Here is an 18,918-nt window from a genome sequence, read left to right as displayed (position 1 = left end):
TAATAATCTCTTTTGGGAAAAAGGAAGAGTAAAGTGATGACTGTATGTGAATACATAGGATAGTATAAAATAAAAGCCTGTGAAAGTTCACTTGCAGATTTTCCTTTTTGACCTGACTACCCTATGGTTATAGGTTAATAGAAAAGTGATGCCTGGTGTACTGTCTCTTTGGGAAGCATTTTATAGAAACTATCCCAAGAATTGCTCAAGAGAAACCTGCAAGAGGCAGTCCTTAGATTAGCTTCTGTGTCTCCCAAGGTCTAATATTAAATAAACTTCCTTGCTTCACTTATATTCTAACAGTAATCATTGGAAGTTTTAGGCATGTACTAATTTATGCAACTTGTATCCTAATTCTCAAACTAAAAGCAAATCCTTTTTTCCACACGTTTAAATGATTTATGTCAGTGCAGATTCCTCTCTAATTAGTATGTAAGTTGAGAAAAATCATTTATATCATTGAATATGAATTATTACTTTTATTTGAAAATTTCCATTGGAATCAATTTATTAATAATTACATAGGAAATAAATATACCCTCAAAGGTACAATTAGGTGATGGTGTTCATTTTTTCATAGGGAAATGAAGTATTAATTTTTAATTGAATAGAGCTCAATAAGCTTATAAAATATCACAATCTAATAATTACAGATATATTTTAAGTGCTACATGTTCATGTGGCTATTTATATCTGGCTTGTTATACAGTTTATAAATAGGTGAAATGACTCAATGAACTAATTATGTTTATCACTCCACTGTGAAGGATAAGAAGTCATTAGCTTAAATAAAACCATGTGTTTTCCTGAGAACTGCTAACATATAAAATGTCGATTGATGATCCTTACCCATTGGGACATGTAAAACTGTTAACTGGCAGAATAGATATAACTCAATAAAGGGTCATTGTTTAAATAAAAAGATGACAAATATAACATATAATGTTTAACTTTGGGATTAATTAAAATTTCACATAATTTCTCCAGTTCCTGGACATTCACCTAGTTTGCAAAGTTACAAAGTACCTCATAATCATCTTCCCACCTTCCTTGACTCTCAGAGGTATCCACGATTGTAATGATCCCAGAAATTCTCCCTTTTTCTTGAAAATATTCAGGAACTTAGTCATTTCTTTATGAAATGAAATGTGTCTTTTTGGCATATATGTGATAAATATTTTCAATACAAAAACAACCTCAGGATATAAATTTATAACATAAATAATAATTTCTCGTAATTTGAAACACTTCTTCTCTAAAGAAAAGGATAGCAGAGCTGAAATATTATTTTAAAGGCCGTTGTCAAAGATTTTCAAAGAAAGATAAGCAATTCTTATGCTCTGAGAATGGCCCTTCATCATGAAAACACATTCTTATTTTCAAGGCATCTTCAAGTCATTTCATCCAAGAATGTATAAAATATAATTGTCCCTCTATTTTTCCTTCTCTGAAGAGTAGGCCTGTGTAATTTTCTTCTCTTTTTGTTTGCTTTGTAAGCACACAAACAGAATTAAGAACAGGCCCGACGACACAAGGAAGCAAAATTCAGTGCCCATAGGAACACACCACCCCTTTTCTTTCCAAATTCAGACACCCACAGAGTTTGAAGAAATGGTGACATTTTGTGACGATGTAACATTATTGCCTGCAATGTGCCAGCATGGAGTTGTGTGAGAATCGTTTCTGCATGTTTTCAACTAACTTGATTGTCTTTTGCACAGAATGGTTTTACTCCACTGCACATTGCCTGCAAGAAAAACCGCATCAAAGTCATGGAACTGCTGGTGAAATATGGGGCTTCAATCCAAGCTATAACAGAGGTAGAAAAATGTTTCAGCTCATCACGAAACATTCCTTCTCTTATTCCTTACCCTTCCTCTCACCCATCTTCTGTCCTCTTCACCAAGTTGTATTTATCTGAAGAAGCCCCAAAGCCCCACCGGTGCAGAGGAGTAAAACTGCTGTTGCTTTGTTTCGCAGTCTGGCCTCACACCAATACATGTGGCTGCCTTCATGGGCCACTTGAACATTGTCCTCCTTCTGCTGCAGAACGGAGCCTCTCCAGATGTCACTAACATTGTGAGTATGGCTTGGGTCAGAATAACCGCAGGGACAAAGAAAGAGAGGAGCTGAGAGTGTGGGTGTGTGTAGGTGTGTTTGCGTGTATATCATCAGAGCCAGCAACCTAGCTTTGAGAAGGGCCCTCATAATAACATACTGTGAAATAATTGCTGGAACATCCCAAAAAGAACCTCGATAGGTAAGAAATGGGCTCAACAATGAAATGGGAGTTGTGAAGTGAGACAGCTTGAGCTACCCAAAGTAGATAGATTGAACATGCACGTAACATGCATTTACTCAAACTGCATTTTAAACACTCCTATGAGAGTGAATAGATGATTGTTGGGGAAAAAAAAAATCTTCTGGGCTCATCCTAGTTGCTTGAGTGAATTATATTCCAGATATTTTTCAATAAAATATCAAATCAGTTCCATAATCAGTCTTATCAAAAGATTAACTAGAGATAAACCAGGGGTTAAATAGGGATTTTTTTTCCTTGATAACAACTTCTTCCTCTTTTCAATGACAGGATTTTCCATTTCCTAACCTTCCTTTGATTTTTAAATTTTGTTTTAATTTCCTCTGCTGGAGTGGAGACCTGTCTTACTTGAAATAGTTATACTCTCCCAAAATGAACTTTGATCTCCAGACAACTTTCCTTCTGCCAGGAAACACTGATTATCCCAGGATCCTTCTATCTAATCTAAATTAGAATTTTTTTTACTTCTGAGTTCTTTATATTTCTCTCACTTTCGTGGGTTCTGCCCCCCTTTAAATTCTGCCTATTATATCATGGAAAACCATCTAATTCAAATTTCCCCTGAGCAAGGGCACTGTCTTACACATGTGCCATCATGTATCAGAAGCTCAAGAGTGGCCACTAGAGTATTGGGATTTTTAAAAACATTTGCAAAAGAAATAACTATCCCCCAATAAATGTTAGTCACGTTAGTAAAAAAGAATCATGTTTACAGAAGCATTTGTCTAACTATTGTTGCTGATTTTGAGTAGCTCCTTTCATATAAGTTGTGAAACAGAAATTTCCAATTTTGCTTTTTTTTTAATCTCCCCTCACATTACCGTTTTAAACATTGCTTCTTTGCTAAAGTTTTTGATGCCTAGGCAAAATCCATTGTGGAACTAAACTTATTTAATTTTAAATATAATATTTAATACTCTATATTATCCAAGAGTTGATGCAAAAACTATTAAAGTCTGTATTTTTGTTTTCCTAATTATTGATTTTTGGTCCTAAGTTTACACTATTATATGCTAATTGTTAACTATTTAAGCAGATGTAATTTCATAATGTGCCAACTTTTGTTTAATTTCTAGTCACTTTAAGAACTCTAAAAGAAGGCATATTTTATTCTTCATTAAGATATGATCAAAAAAAATTTTGACTTGAGCAGGTTTACATACAGGCCAGTAACTTAAAAAAAAAAAATACTGTGTATATTCTCCTATTCTTTCTGCCCCCCGGCCCTTTCATTATTTGAATTCAATACTCAAAAACTCACAGGAGCAATAATGATAACATGTTAAATCGATATCATGTTACAATAGTAACACATGCAATTATATTCCATGGGGTTGTTTGATTGAAATCCCCTAAATTAATCTTTTTCTTAGGGGAGATTTTTTTGTAAAATCTTCGAGAATAATCCATACAAAACAGTTGTGGGATTCTGTGACCATTCTTGTTTTGCTTCTTAACTGACCAATTCCAAATCTTTGATGGCTATTTCCTTCCAATATGTTCCCCTAGGGATGGGAGAAGGGAAATTATATAGAAGACATGTAGATTTTTCAATAAAAATAAATAAAACACTAATTGAAACAATAAAAATGTTCAATCTCTTAAAGACTCCCAAATCTGGCAATTAAACATAAATCTATCAAACATAACTTTCAATTAGTCTTTCTAAAATTCTTCATTTTGTTCTGTTCATTTGTCCACTACGTTCTCTTCCCCTCCAGTCCCCTTAAAACAAATTCTTGAGAAGCACCTGCCAATTTAATTGTCTTCTCAACAGGGTTCCTAGTTGGTTTTGTTTGTTCGTTGACTTTTAGAAGATGTGTTCTTTAGGAAGTATATATCTGTAGTTAGAGTTTCTAGATAAAATACAAGATTCCTCATTAAATTTAGATTTTAGATAAACAATGATTTTTTTTTTAGTATAAATATGTCCCATGCAATAGTTGAGACATACTAAAGTAATTATTCATTGTTTGTCTGGAATTAAAATTTAACTGGCCATCTGTATTTTTATTTGCTAAACCTGGTACTCCTACATTTAGAGGAATTTAACTTTCTCTAGTGGTAGGATGCCTGTGAATATGAGGATATAACTATTCAATCCAGAACTCTTTGCAAGTTGATTAAGAAGCTGTGTGAACACTGATTGCCTGCTTGCTGTGTTAGAGTTGGTCATTTCCTGACCCCAAAGTACCCCACCCTTGGAGCCTCTGTGTGCTGCCTGAAATCATGTTGCATTTTTGAATGCAATGCTGTCTGTTGTGCTTTGATGCTTTCCAACTTGATGCAGCCAAAGTGGAAGTCCATGTAGCTGTCTGCAGTCGATTTTAACAACTGAGAAGAGGAGCATGAAACCTAGTACCTGCTTTGGACATGAGCATATCCATTCTCTTGCTGGTCTTGTTTTTGTCTGAAAATTCACTCCAGTGTAAAGTGTACCAGTAACTCAATCAAGTGCAGATATTTACACTGAAAAGCTTCTTTTGCAGGAAGCTTATAATGCACCTTGAAAACTGCCCTACCAGTTACAGTACACTCATAAACTGATGTATTCATTGACAACCACGGAAGTAGAAAAGCAAGCAGTTTTAGGACTATTGAGAGTACAATCATGCAGGTTATTAAAAAGTCATCTCTTCTTCCTATAAGTCATGGTGAAGTTCACACTTTGTATTATGTTTAAAAAATTTCCCCCAATTCTTAAAAGTTAATTAGCTTAATATAATGAAAACAGACTAACAATTGATAATGAAAATTATTGAGGTAAACAGTATATACTTCCTTTTATTTTCTTATTTATACCTATGCAGAAACAGTGGTAATACAAATAAATAATAAATGGCAAGGGCAATTTATAATAAATGGCAGTTGTTCCAGAGTCTTTAAACAAGAATTAAAGATCATCATTAAAAAGTGGAAGGACCAGGTCTGCATACATATGTAACTTTTCTTTAAATATGAAGTTTAATACTTTAGGTTCATAACTAACTCATCAATTTCATGTGTGTAAAAATCATAAAAATAACTTATTTTATGTATAAAGTAAAGCTTTTCAAAATATTAAGACTAGTACTGAAAACATTTTTAGATTTTGACAATTCCTATTGATAAAGCTTGGCTTGTAAAACAAACATGTAATTTCACCATTGAGTAGGAACTCCTGGGGCCTCTTTGACTTAACCTCTTATCAAGAAATAATTTGTTCTTGCCTTTGTTTCTACCAAAACTAATAAGATTGCTAACCTTTTATCAGACCTAGAAATGAAGATTTGTACTTTTTTTTTTTAAGCAGTTAGAATCAGCCTCATCTATTGAGACTCAAGTTTTATATGTTACAGAAAACAAGTTAGAAATCATGATTGTCCAAAAAGGAAAAAAAAATGCCATATGTTTAAATTCTGAAGACAACTATTGCTACTCCAGTGATACATCATTTTATAAAATAACATATTCCAGATACATTTACTTTACAAAAGTCACGGTTTGCTATCAGATAATTACTAGAGATAAGTGAGTCATCAACAAAGAAGAGAAAATTAGAGAAGACATTCAGTTTAATGCATTCACAATTAAGTCATTTGACAGGAGTTTCCCATAACTTCAAAAGGAATGGGTCTCTGAAGAGTGGAAATGAACTGTGAGCCACATACCTGAAACCCTCTAGATTTAAAGGTTTGTTGTGCAAAGCATCAGAAGACATTAATCACAGGAGTTTGTCAGAAATATTCAATTAGCACAGCCAGATTTAAAATCCATTTAGTGTATTTGGAATGATTTGCTTTAGTTGGTTGGAATCAGCCTTATGTTCTAGAAACATCATGGCAAATCGACATAGAATAATTTTTATTCTACTATCTTGTTCTCACTGTAACATGATTTGAAGGAAATCCTGCCCTCTTCAGTAATAACAGGCTTCCCAGTGAACAGATCCTCTTACATCTAACCCTCATGCTTCCCAACTCCCATTGAGTGTGTCAGATACTTGAGCACTGGTGTGTCATACTTGAGCACTGATGTGGTGCCCGGTGCTGCTGACTTCCACAGATGACCCCTCCTCTCTCAGGAGCTTGCTCAGATCACCGCCTATAATTAATGTTAAATAGGACACCTCCAAGATAAATCAGACTTCTTGTATGAAGCGTTGTTATCTAATCTCATAACACAAAGACAAATCAGATATCAAATAATAGTGTATTATTATTCAAAAGTTAAGTTTAAAATTTGAAAATAAATATGCATGGTACAAGTTATATGATTTTTTTCCCCCTGTTACTGTGTCTTTTGTATTTGAAGTTGCTCATTGACATGGGATCCATGACAGATTTTAGATTTGCAGGGTGAAAAATAACTTTATCTCCAAACCAGTATAAGTTATGGCAGCTTGATTGTGAAGTTAAACCTTAAGGTATCCTGGATGTGTGGGTAAGTTCACTAGTTTGTCAAAGACTGAAAAACAAATAAATAAAACATTTGCTTTATCCTTATGAAGATGGAGAAGACACAAAACTATATTTTTTCCAAACTCAATAACTATGCCTCTTCGTAGATTTCTTAAATCCTTGGATGTATTGCTGACTTTCGTAAAAAGGGACTCTTTATTCTTTACCATCAACAGCAGAGGGTTTATTTATGATTGGACGATTTTTGTTTCTTGGCAGCGTGGGGAGACGGCACTGCACATGGCAGCCCGGGCAGGGCAGGTGGAAGTGGTCCGATGCCTCCTGAGAAATGGTGCCCTTGTCGATGCCAGAGCCAGGGTAGGTTCTGGGGCTCCCAGGTTCTCTCCTATCACAGTGCATGGTCTCATCTTTAAGAGATGTGTATTCTTCAGTTCCTTGGTTTGAAAATGCCATAGGACCTAAGTGAATGCATCAGTGAAATGACAACATTTTCAGGCCAAAAAAAAAAAAAAAAAAAAAGTGATACACAAAATATAAGTTTGAACAATGAAAAATGAACCCCAGTTTCAGAAACATTTGAAAATATATACAATTTGGCATCAAAGACATGCAGCATTGACTTAAATCTTAATATAATTGTTTAACCCAGGACAGTACACACATCTTTTTATTGTCATGAACTTAAAAACCTTATACCTGCATTATATAGATGTCATACATATTAAAATTGATTTCTTACTACCAACACCAACACCAAATTTTTATAGTCATTCCTTTCAAGTTACTTCAAAATACCAGATTAAGAAAAAAAAGAAAGAAAACACAAATTATCTTCAAAATTTTAATGTTTCTCTTTTATCTGTTTCACTTTCCTTTCTTTTATATTGAGGTCTACTTTCCTTTCCTCTCTGGACTTTATACATTTAGATGTTCTACATTTTTGCTATTTCAGAAGAGAAGAATTTGGGCGCTGGAGATTACTTGATAAGACTTGATCTGTTTCTAATGACTTCAATTTCCTCATGGGTTGATTTTACCTTTTTATTTTATTTTATTTTATTTCCCAATTTCTTTTCTCACCTTCTTTCTTTCTGCTGAGCACACTAGTAATCTCTTTCTATTTCCCTTTCCACATTGTTCCGTTAACTTTTGCACTACCATCATTGAGATCCTTATGGACTACTTAAACACTTTCTCTCCTTACCCAACACTGGAAACCTAAGTTAGGACTCACTTTAGCTTGAGTCATACCATTGAGGCCTCATTTAAGAAGCCATTGTCTTGGAATGAAGGCATCTGGCTGGAGTCATCAGAATTTTCAGGGATGTTAGTTAAGTCACTTCATTTCTGTCTTTATCATTAAAATATGAGGACTGGACTCAGAAACCTCTAGTCTGCTTTCCAGACATCCTCAGCCTTCTCTGACTCAGTGACTTTAATAGGCTTTTGCTTATAACAGTTCCCTTGGATCACCATGAAGAATTCAGTGGTATCCACACAGCCTTGACATCACTTAAGTTGTTTTAGGTTTTATCTGACTTTCTACTCATTATACAAGTAGTGTAACTTATATGTTCATTGATAACAATCATGGATGTTTCGTGTTTTTATGTTTTTAAAGTTTTTGTTATTCAGTGTTTCCCCATGCCACAGCATTTTTTTCTCATTTCCTTTTAAGGTCACCTGGCATTCTGCTATTTAAAAAATATTTCTGTTGTCAGAATATTTCTGAGTACCATGAACTTCACTTTTTTTTAAATCAGAAATGGTCATAATGTTCCCACTGTATTTTTGTAATCCATGGATGCATTTCAATTCTTATTACATATATACAGCACAATTTTTCATATCTCTGGTTGAATATAAAGTATATTCACACCAATTCATTTCTTCATACATGTACTTTGGGTAATGTTGTCCATCACATTCCACTATCCTTTTAATCCCCTACCCCATCCATATTTAATAATAAAAGTTTCCAATTTTCCTTTTAAGATAAAACCCCTTAGTATTTTTCTAATATTCAAAAAATTTTTAATAATTTATTCATTTTCATGTTTTTAAGCCTATTTTCTACATTGATTTAACCTATCATTATGGGCATATACCCTTTGGATACCATCGGAAATCCCTTCTTTAAAAACACCACTGGCTACATATTCTTCCCTTTGAACTAGTGTAACAATCCCTCATTTATGTATTCATTTATTTATTTGACATGCAGGCTCTCTTTTACAACTACATCTAGTCTTGTAGGCTTCATATAAAAACAAATATCTCTTAATTGTTCATTTCTTCTAATTTATTTTTATTATTATTATTATCATTTTGGTACAAGGATTAAACCCAGCAGCACTCAACCATTGGGCCTTATCCCCAACCTTTTTTTAATGTTTGAGACAGCATCTCACTAAATTGCTTAGGGCTTTGCTAAGTTCCTGAAGCTGACTTTGAACTTGTGATCCTTTTGCCTCAGCCTCCTGAGCCCATGAGATTACAGGCGCCACCATGCCCAGCTATTCCTTTTAATTTAAATATTAAATTTCATATGTTTTCTTTTCTCTTTACCTTACCACTTACTCTAAAATGCAGCTGAAATCTCTTCAGAATAGCATCCTTCTATTACGAATAGGAAAAATACCATGCTTTATAGAGCAGTTCTCCCCAAAGGCCAATGTGTATAAAAATCACCTGGGGCACATTGTTAATTGAAGATTTGAACTCAGTTCTACATTTCTAACTCACAGGTGATGTCATTTCTCCTGTTCTGGGATTATACTCTGAGAAGCAAGGAACTAGAGTTTTCCTTTTCATGTGTTCTATTTTTAGTGGGGGCAGGGTTCTGGGGATTGAACTCCCGAGTGATTTACCACTGATATTCACATATTCTATTTTAAGGCAAACTTTGCCATGAGTTTTTTACTTTAATTTAATCCTTTAAGGTTTCCCTGAAACTCTTTAATTTTGTTAACATTTGTGCAGTGCTTTATAATTCATGAAGCATTTGTAACAAAATATCTTATTTGACACACAGAGCAGCCCTGTGTTGCAGAGTGGATTGGGGTCCTCAAATTGAACATAGTGCTGACTTGGCTGTGGCCACAATTAGGATAAAGAGGATTTCTCTTGTGGTTCTGCATCTTCCTCCTAACTTTGCCTAGAGGAATTAATTCCCTCACCATAAAGCATCATTGCAAGGCAGCCTGGACAAGGAAGTAGCTGAGCTCTAATCTACTTGATTTCTTTACCTCCTGTTTCAATGTTAAGAGAGCTTTTCTTTACATTGAAAAGCTCTTTTTTCTGTCTCACCCAAACAAATCGCTGGTTTCTAATTAGTCACATCCCTTTCCTGAGCAGGTGGCCAAGACCAGGACATAGAGCAAGCCTGGACCCATTCACATTTACATGGCCCATTCATGAATTGGGATAAATGCTCTAGAACCTCTAGATAAACCCTCTAGAGCCACATGTAGTGCAAAGGAAGGAGCTCTATTCTCAGAAAGAGGTGCAAGGGTACTGGGCAAAAAAATGAACACATATCTGCTCTGTTTTACTTGGTTTCCCCTGAAAACTTCCTTTCTTAACCTAATGCCATTGTTTTAGAACTCACCCTCTCCCAAATAGGAGATTAAAAAATTAGGTCTACATTAAACTCAAAAGTTAAGATCTCTGTCACCTGTCATTCTTCTCAACTGAGTTTTGAAATGAATACCTCATGGTTATATAATTCAGGACTAAATCATAAATTTTTTGCCTACTGCCAATATATAACAAAAAACCCTGCATAATCACAATAATATTTCTAATTTTAAACTGCAAGCAGCATACTCTATTTAGTCAGGGGCATGGGACATATTTTTGCTGGACAGAGTGGACAGCAGGGGCTACAGTGGCATAAGTTCCTTGGTCAACCAATCTGTGGACCTTATCTGAGAAAGGTACTTCTTGTTCAGGATTCACAAGAGAAATGACCAGGAGGACCAACAGAGCCAAGTTCTCTTGCTTTAGGAGCTTATTTTGTTGGGGCTCAAGTTTTGCTTTAGGGATCCAGTGATCACAAAGACTTAACCTCACTTGCAACTTAACTCATTCAAAACTTTAAATAGCTACCAGTAGACTTAGTTCCTGGGTACCCTGTTACCTGGTAACTAATAGCAGAAATATCATCAATATTTTCTATTTATTTTTGGCACCAGGGATTGAACCTAATAGCACTTGATCACTGAGTCACATGTGCAGCTTTTTAATTTTTTATTTCGAGACAGGATCTTGCTAAGTTTCTTGAGGTCTCACCAAGTTCCTTAGAGCCTCACTAAGTTGCTGAGGCTGGCTCTGAACTTCCAATCCTTCTGCCTCAGCCTCCTGAGCAGCTGGGATTAAAGATGTGTGTCACTGTGCCTGGCTCATCAATTTTTTTTTATAACCATGTACCAGAAACTGTTATTTCTGTCTTTGCAAAAGAAGTTGGAGCTCAGCAAGTCTTCCTAATTTTGGTTGCCTCTAAGCCAAGTAAAACAGTAGGCTCTGGAGGTCAAGCAGGGTTCACCTACTTCCTTGACCAGGTTGTATCACGTCAGTGATACTTTATAATGAATAATTGTTGCCTTTCCTAGGGTACCAGGCTCCCCCCAACCCCCTGCATAGTTTTACCTCTTCCTACCAGTCTTCTGCATGTTTCCAGTTCTTTTCCTTGGCTTTATTTAATTTTAGTTTGAAGCAGCTAATTCAGCTTTTGCTATTCCACAGAGATAACTGCCCAAACTTGAAAAGGTCTGGTATCCTGGTTACAGGTTGCAGGATTTTCTTAGCAAAATCTTTGTGTCCTTTCCTTTCCCATTTTCTTATAGGACTATATCAAAAATTGAAAAAAAGTGGACAAGACAACTTGCTTCTTAACTGAAAAAGCAAACAAAACACCAAAAACCTTAATTCTCAGAGCAGAAATGGTTGAGCATTTACCAGTTATCCATAGCTACCGCCAGTCAAGGGTCAAGGATTGCCACTTCTTATCCGTAGATGAGAGCTGTCATCACCTGCCTGCCAAACACACTCATTGAAAAACACTTTTGAGAGTATGTTGCTTCTATACCCAGCTCTGTCGAGTTCTGTAGGTTGGAGGTCTGAGAAGGGAATGTTCACTGTAGCTATTCTCAAGTTCCTTCATTTTTTGGTGGTTGTATGTTTTGCTAACCACTTATTTTTGTAAATGTTCAACTCTTCATTCCTATTGAGAGTCAATCTTTCTTTTTTGGGGGGGTATTGAGGATTGAAACCAGGGGTGCTTACCCACTGAGCAACATTCCCAGCCTTTTAATTTTTTTTTTTTTTTTTTGAGACAGAGTTTGGTTACTTTGCTTATGTCTTCACTAAGTTGCTGAGACTGACCTTGAATTTGTGATCCTCCTGTCTCAGCTTCCCAAGTCACTGTGATAACAGCTGAGATTTGTTCTTTATGCATCTTATTTTATCTATTTATGTAGAATATGTAGCCAAGAAACATTATCTCAAGAATTCAGTGCCTTCATTTGAGTTTAATAGTTTAATGACCTTGTATAATCCTTGAGAACTTATTAAATTCCTTTTATTCTCTTCATCTGGAAAATGGTTTAATAATACATTCTATGCCTTCCTTTCAGGTCTGGTACAAGGATAAGTCACATGTACCTTGTACATAAAGGAAATTTATAAACTGCAATTTTTTTTTATGAAACTCCAGTTCTAATACTGAAATAATCATTACCATTATTTATTATTTACTTCTGAATAATAATTACTATTACTTATTATTTACTTCTGAATGAGAAGTAAATAATGCTAATATGATTATTTCAATATTAGAAGCAATGCAATTTCATCTTTCCTATAGTTTCTTTCTTTTTTTCTTCTCATTACTTTAAGGTACTGCATTCCTTTAGACGTATCTATCCTAACTTTTCTCCACTCATTCTTAGCCCTGGAAGCTGGCCAAGTTTTTCCTTTCTCAGTTTTATTATGAGATTCCCTGGACAGATTATAAAGATAAACCCTCTTTCATCACTAAGGTTACACCCAATTTTCTTTTTACATGAGACAGTGGTTTGGTCTGGTTCTCTTAGCTCTGAAAACTTGATTCCTGACTGCACATTAGAGACAGGCAATTTCATGATCCTTAAATATGTCCTTCCTCTCATTTATACCCAGCTATATCCTCTCTCTGTTTTTAAAATAAAGCATTTGGCTAATCGTTCATTCCATTTGCTTCTTGCCAGAGTTCCATTTCATCTTTGAAGTCCTGGATGTAAATCCCAGGCCCATCTTCAAAATTTCTGTAACAAAATCTCTTTAAATCAGATTACAATATCTTCTTTATCCACAGTTCCTCTTTGAAGGAAATGACCAGCATTTGTGTCCTTGGCTTGTGGGTGAAATAAGCACAAAGTTTTCCAGCTTCTCTGGGTCTTTTTCTCTTGATACAGTTCCCAGAATAAATTTTGCCTCTAATTGAAAGCTCTTAGAGGTGAATCTAGGTCTTAGGACGTCTGGATTCAGTTTCTTTCTTCTTCAAAACCATGGTTTTCTATTTAAACAAAAGTGAGGACTAAAGCTTTATTGAATTTAGAAATATTTGGGGGTGCCCAGAAAACTGTGAACAAGTTCATGAAAGTATGTACTATTTAAAATCTAAGGAATAGGGGCTGGGGTGTGACTCAATGGTAGAACACTTGCCTAGCATTTGTGAGGCACTGTATTCGATTCTTAGCATCGCAAATAAAATAAAATAAATAAAATAAAGGTCCATCAACAACTAAAAAATTTTTTTAAAAATCTAAGAGATATTTTTTAGTTCAGCTAGGTCATTTGATAGTAAAAATACAAATGTAAGCATGGTTCTAATAGTAATGATTTCCTTCTTGAAAGAGGTCAGTTGAGATGCCAAGAAAACATCATGAAACCTCTGAGTGAAACATAATATCAATGAAGTTTGGTGTGCCTGCACTAACATTTTGCTTGACTTGAGTTGCAGGAGGAACAGACACCTTTACATATTGCTTCTCGCCTGGGTAAGACAGAAATTGTCCAGCTGCTTCTGCAACATATGGCTCATCCAGATGCAGCCACTACCAATGGGTATACGCCACTGCACATCTCTGCCCGGGAAGGCCAGGTGGATGTGGCATCTGTCCTCTTGGAGGCAGGAGCAGTACACTCCTTAGCTACCAAGGTAAGAAGAATGCCTTAATAATAGTAGGACCAAGAGAACTCCTAAGTCAGGATCCCTCTTCTCTGCTATACATAGAATCATGGGCAAATCTCTGTTAGGTCTCTGACTTACTTCCTCCTCTGAATATTTTAGATTCATTGTTAAAATGATCAAAGATGGTAAGATTTTATATAATATTTTTTAAAAAGAGTGCTGGATTCTGTTTTATCATTTCCTTAATGCAAAATCTACTTTTCCTTCCCTTTTCACTATAAAATCTATAGTGTATTCTCAAGAGAAAAAAAAAAAAAAAAGATAAGATTCCCAAATACATTGAATTGGTATTACTAATGAGGAAGAAAATGTCAAATTAGATTGAAAGTACATTTATGGGTTGTAGTACTACATAGGACTTCCCTTGACTTCATCTTGCATTTTCCCAGTCCTGGGATGAGCCAACACCTATTTCGTATCTCATTCCTTTTCTAGACTCTACCGACTGCACTTTTTGTCTGAGTATTAATGGGCTCAAAAATCTTACTTTATGATTTGTTGTTGACATTAAACATAGAATATACATGAGCCTGAATTTTACTTGTACTCAAAGTTTCACGATAGGATAATTTTTCCTTTTCTTTTTGCATTCTATTTGAAGTTCACTATTTGGAGGTAACTTAGGGTAAAACACAAACACACCCAGTTAATTGGAACAAAAGACTTTGAGAAAGTCTAGAATAAGTGAATTTGTTACAGGACTAAATAATTTTCACAAGCACAATTGTAATTCATATTAATTTTAACAATCTTAATTTGTTTATAATAAATAGGAATAAATACTGCCAACTGGGATGAAGAAGGCTTACAAGTATGAGCTGAGGCCGGGAGGTGGCCCTTAGAAGAGGAAACTGATCACTTGGTGCCTTTAGGGCTTAACTGGTGGCCCATGGCTATAAAAATGTTCCCATATAAGAAATTGATTATTATTTAAATAATAATCTGAACAATTGAAAGGACTTTTAAAAATCTTTAAAGAGAAAAAAACAGAAATTCAGAAACTAAGCAAGAAACATATAATAATAGTTATTATAACTCAAGGGAGACTGGATGATTGTCTTAACAGGTGAAGAAGGTATAAATAAATAGAACTAAGATATGTGAAAATATAGAAACGCAGGAGAGTCTCTTGTATTTCAAGGATTATTATTATTTTTTTTAAATTTAAAAACATATGCTAAATCAGTACTCAATCAGGATGGCAAAATTGGAGGAACTATTAACCAGGGCAGTTTAACAGTGCAACTGAGGGTTGAACATAGGTGACTGCTCATCATTAAAGCCATGTAAGTGTTTATACATAAGGGAGGGTAGATGGAATCCTGATGAGGTTGACATGGATGAGAAAGGGCTGGGTGACCAAGAGGTGCTTTCTAACCCCGACACTGTGATTGTATAATTATGATTCCAAGTGGTTTCATCTAATGAGAGTCTCCAAATTTATAAAGGGATTGCATCACTACCCAGAAGGATAAGGAGTTTATTTTTTCTTCTTCCTTCATGGTTTGCCTCAAAAAAAAAACTCGCCTTCCTCCCAAAAGAGAGTCACCACAAGCACTGTGTGCACTGGGCCTGGGCGGCAAAGCTTTGACAGTGAATGTGGATTTGTATGGACAAATGCCAGAAGGAAGAAATATTTCCTACATTTGTCCTACTCTTGGAAAAACCCAGAAGATTCACTTTCTTCCAAGAACTTATTAGTACCAAATGTTAAAAAACAAAACAAAAAGCAAAAAAAAAAAAAAAAAAATCATCTTAATTAAAAATAATTGGTCTGGTGATACTGTGAAATGGTAATATTGATTTTAGGAGGATATTTGGTGTTTAGGGCTTGAATAGTCTGAGAATAAACCATGTCTTAGAACACCTATTACAGGCATATTTGCTGTGTGTGTTTCAGGGTTTCTGGTCAGTGTTAGAATCTTTTTCCCACTCCCCCTGGGGTGCCAGAAGAGCATGTGGTTGAAGTGTCTGGCCAAGAGAATGGATTTGAGATCATAGTGTATGAGCTGTGTCATCCTCAAGATCCTCATCCAGGAACTTATCAATATTTATAAATACTGCTAATTACAGAACATGGCTATTGGTTGGGCCCAGAAGCCATATGTACATGTATGTATTAACATGTACATATAAATGTGCAGGACAGCTATCTTTTAAAAAAGCTTTAAAGCTCCAGTGTGTCTCAAAGCCTGGTGTTAATCAGCCCAACATCATACCAGAAGTAGAATGTGTTTTACAAGACAAATTGGTCTTTTAGACAGTGTGGGTCTTCTGGGACAGGAAACAAAAATCAGGATGTGAGGAGCTTTTTAATAGTGAGAATTTTTTTTCTGCAAACCATTTATCTTGCACTTATATTTCTACAGCAAATACGTCAAACTGAATCTCAAATAATTATTCATTTTTTCCATAACCCCCAAAATATCCTAAAACTTTAATAAATTGGGAACTAAGGTGTTATAAAAAGGATTGTAAGAAATAGAAGGCAGCTGTTGTTTCAATCCTATTAATTTTAGAGGCCAGAAAAAAGGCAGGCCTTGTTTTTCCACTCACAAATCACAGCCAGTTTCCTGACACTAGTGGTTATTACAAATCCCAAACCTATAAAGTTAAATTTCAGTCTCCAAGCGCTTAAAATAAAATTTTCTTTTGTCTTGCCTATTAAACCAAACCTTTAAATGTTAAATTTCATTCTTTTTTCTTGTCCTTGTTTATGACTAACTGATTTCATTCCATTTTTCCCAAGTGGAGAAGGAGCAAAGCTTGTTTAGCATGTTAATAAATAAAGATCTTGATAGGTGTTAGAAAAATAAGTATTAAATTTTGCATTTCTTCTTCACATTTTCAGAAGGGTTTTACTCCCCTGCACGTAGCAGCCAAGTATGGAAGCCTGGATGTGGCAAAACTTCTCTTGCAACGTCGTGCTGCTGCAGATTCTGCAGGGAAGGTAAAAGTTTTCAGTAGTATGTTTTAATTGTGAAACTCTCTTGGGTTGATAAATCTGGAGATCTGTGAAGATATTTTTTCTCAGTGTTCAGAAAGGAATGTGAATCCAACTGCTGCAACTATGCCAAGTACATGGTGTGGATTATCTGTTCATGATTTTCCTTGTACACACAGATTCAGAAAATGTTTTGAGCTGAGCCTCTAGTGTGTGTTCTCGTCACGACAGGGCCCACAACTTCTCTATGTTGAGAAGAACCCCTGTGATGTCAATGTGGCATTTCTTACATAGCATTTGAGTTCTTCATTTGTTGTGACCATTGAGATGCCCCTTGCTATTTGTAAGCCCATTTTCAATTTTAGTTATATGTCTAATTTGAAATTTATTATGTATTTGTTTATTTATTTTGATTCTTTTCTATTGACTATATTAATTAATTAACACAGACTTAATCAACATCAATTTCATGCATCCTAGTAGCTTCAGGGCAGCTAATGCTAACTTCTTAATGCTGACACTTAAACACACCCTTTACAGAATGGCCTTACCCCGCTCCATGTTGCTGCTCACTATGACAACCAGAAGGTGGCGCTGCTGTTACTGGAGAAGGGTGCTTCCCCTCATGCCACTGCCAAGGTGAGGACTACAGGAAAGGATTTACAGACACAGGGCATAGCTGTAATCTGAAAGCGCAGGGGAATTGCTTTTTAAACACCTGGTATTGTATCATTGCAACTAGCTAATAATAGTAGCGTTTGTTATGGACATTTTTTCCCTTCTATTTCTACCAGTTGCTTCTACAAAACCTTTTAACTGTTAGAGTCAGCAAACATTAAAGCGAAGGGCCCATAAACCAGTAGAGATGAATCTTATTTCCAGGAGTCAGTTTTGAATACTGACATCTGAATTTTTAGAAATGAAACAGGATAAAGGCATGACACATTTTTTCCTTCTTTCCTATAAAACATATGATACACCATCATTTTATACCTCTATTCCTTCAGAGACCTCATTGTGCTGTATGAAGAACTCTTGTTTTCTTGGTCTCTTAAAATGATTCAACCACGTTCACTGTAGTGTGGATCCTTTTAGGTCCCTGGACTAGCAATGGCAGTCTAGACTACCAAAACAGCTCCAGCTGAGTCTAATACCTGTGGACTAGGCATTTCCACTACTGGAGTTGTCCTTTGTTATAGAATGAAAATATACATGAAAGTCACACAATACATAAAGTCATCATTATATCTTTCATTTGTTTATTTAGAAAACATATTTTAAAAGGAAAAAAATATTTGTTGTGCAGGAAAATATCCATGCCACATTAGAAGAAATAATAAGACAATAATTAGCATGTATGTGACACTGTACCTTTACATTCAGGATCTCATTTAATTTCATAGTAATCCTAAATTGATATTATAGTGATACCCATTTTACACCTAAGAAAGTGAGATTTAAATAGGTTGGTTTTTCCAAAGTCACATAAATAGTCAGTGCTAGAGCTATTGTTTGACCTCAGGCTAACTGACAGAGCTGTCACTCTTCACCCCAAGGTCCATTGTGTCCCAAAGCACTGGAGGAAGATTTCTTCCACTGTCACTTTACAAATATGTACGTGTATACTCTCGTGTCTATTTAAATGGTACATATTATATATAAGTAATAAAATGGAATACTATGTATATAAGTATATTCTACAAAATACCAGATATTTTGTATATAAATGTTCCCTCTACAAACTATTACAACTTACATAACTTTATACAACACACACACACACACACACACACACACACACACACACATATATCTTTCCATGATTTCATTATAGTTTCCCCTGCCCCTAACGCACAGTCCCTTAATCCTGCAAACTCCTTTTTTCTTTCTGTCAGAATCCAATACCTTCCCTGGGGGTAAAGTAGGATTGGGTGAGAGGAGTTTCAGTTACTTAGTTCCGAAAATGTTTACTCTTTTTGGAGTAGAGGACTCTTCAGATCTTCAGGTTGAGTATCTATCA

General features: G+C 35.3%; 1 protein-coding gene across 13 annotated transcripts in view; it reads left to right on the top strand.

The window, feature by feature from the left end:
- Ank2 (ankyrin 2) overlaps window positions 1–18,918 on the top strand; it is a 227,041-nt gene that overhangs the window by 110,614 nt on the left and 97,509 nt on the right. For 8 of the 13 annotated variants that reach the window (XM_076865194.2, XM_076865192.2, XM_076865193.2 and 5 more), the window contains 6 exons: window positions 1,722–1,820; window positions 1,981–2,079; window positions 6,979–7,077; window positions 13,724–13,921; window positions 16,806–16,904; window positions 17,439–17,537. In XM_076865194.2, the coding sequence (XP_076721309.2) occupies window positions 1,722–1,820; window positions 1,981–2,079; window positions 6,979–7,077; window positions 13,724–13,921; window positions 16,806–16,904; window positions 17,439–17,537 (693 nt within the window). The remainder of the gene's footprint in view (window positions 1–1,721; window positions 1,821–1,980; window positions 2,080–6,978; window positions 7,078–13,723; window positions 13,922–16,805; window positions 16,905–17,438; window positions 17,538–18,918) is intronic. The other 5 variants (XM_076865197.2, XM_076865195.2, XM_076865196.2 and 2 more) reach the window with 3 other exon arrangements.

The sequence above is a fragment of the Callospermophilus lateralis genome, chromosome 8, assembly GCF_048772815.1.
Source record: "Callospermophilus lateralis isolate mCalLat2 chromosome 8, mCalLat2.hap1, whole genome shotgun sequence".
NCBI classification, from domain to species: domain Eukaryota; kingdom Metazoa; phylum Chordata; class Mammalia; order Rodentia; family Sciuridae; genus Callospermophilus; species Callospermophilus lateralis.
This window is presented reverse-complemented; position numbering and strand designations above follow the sequence as displayed.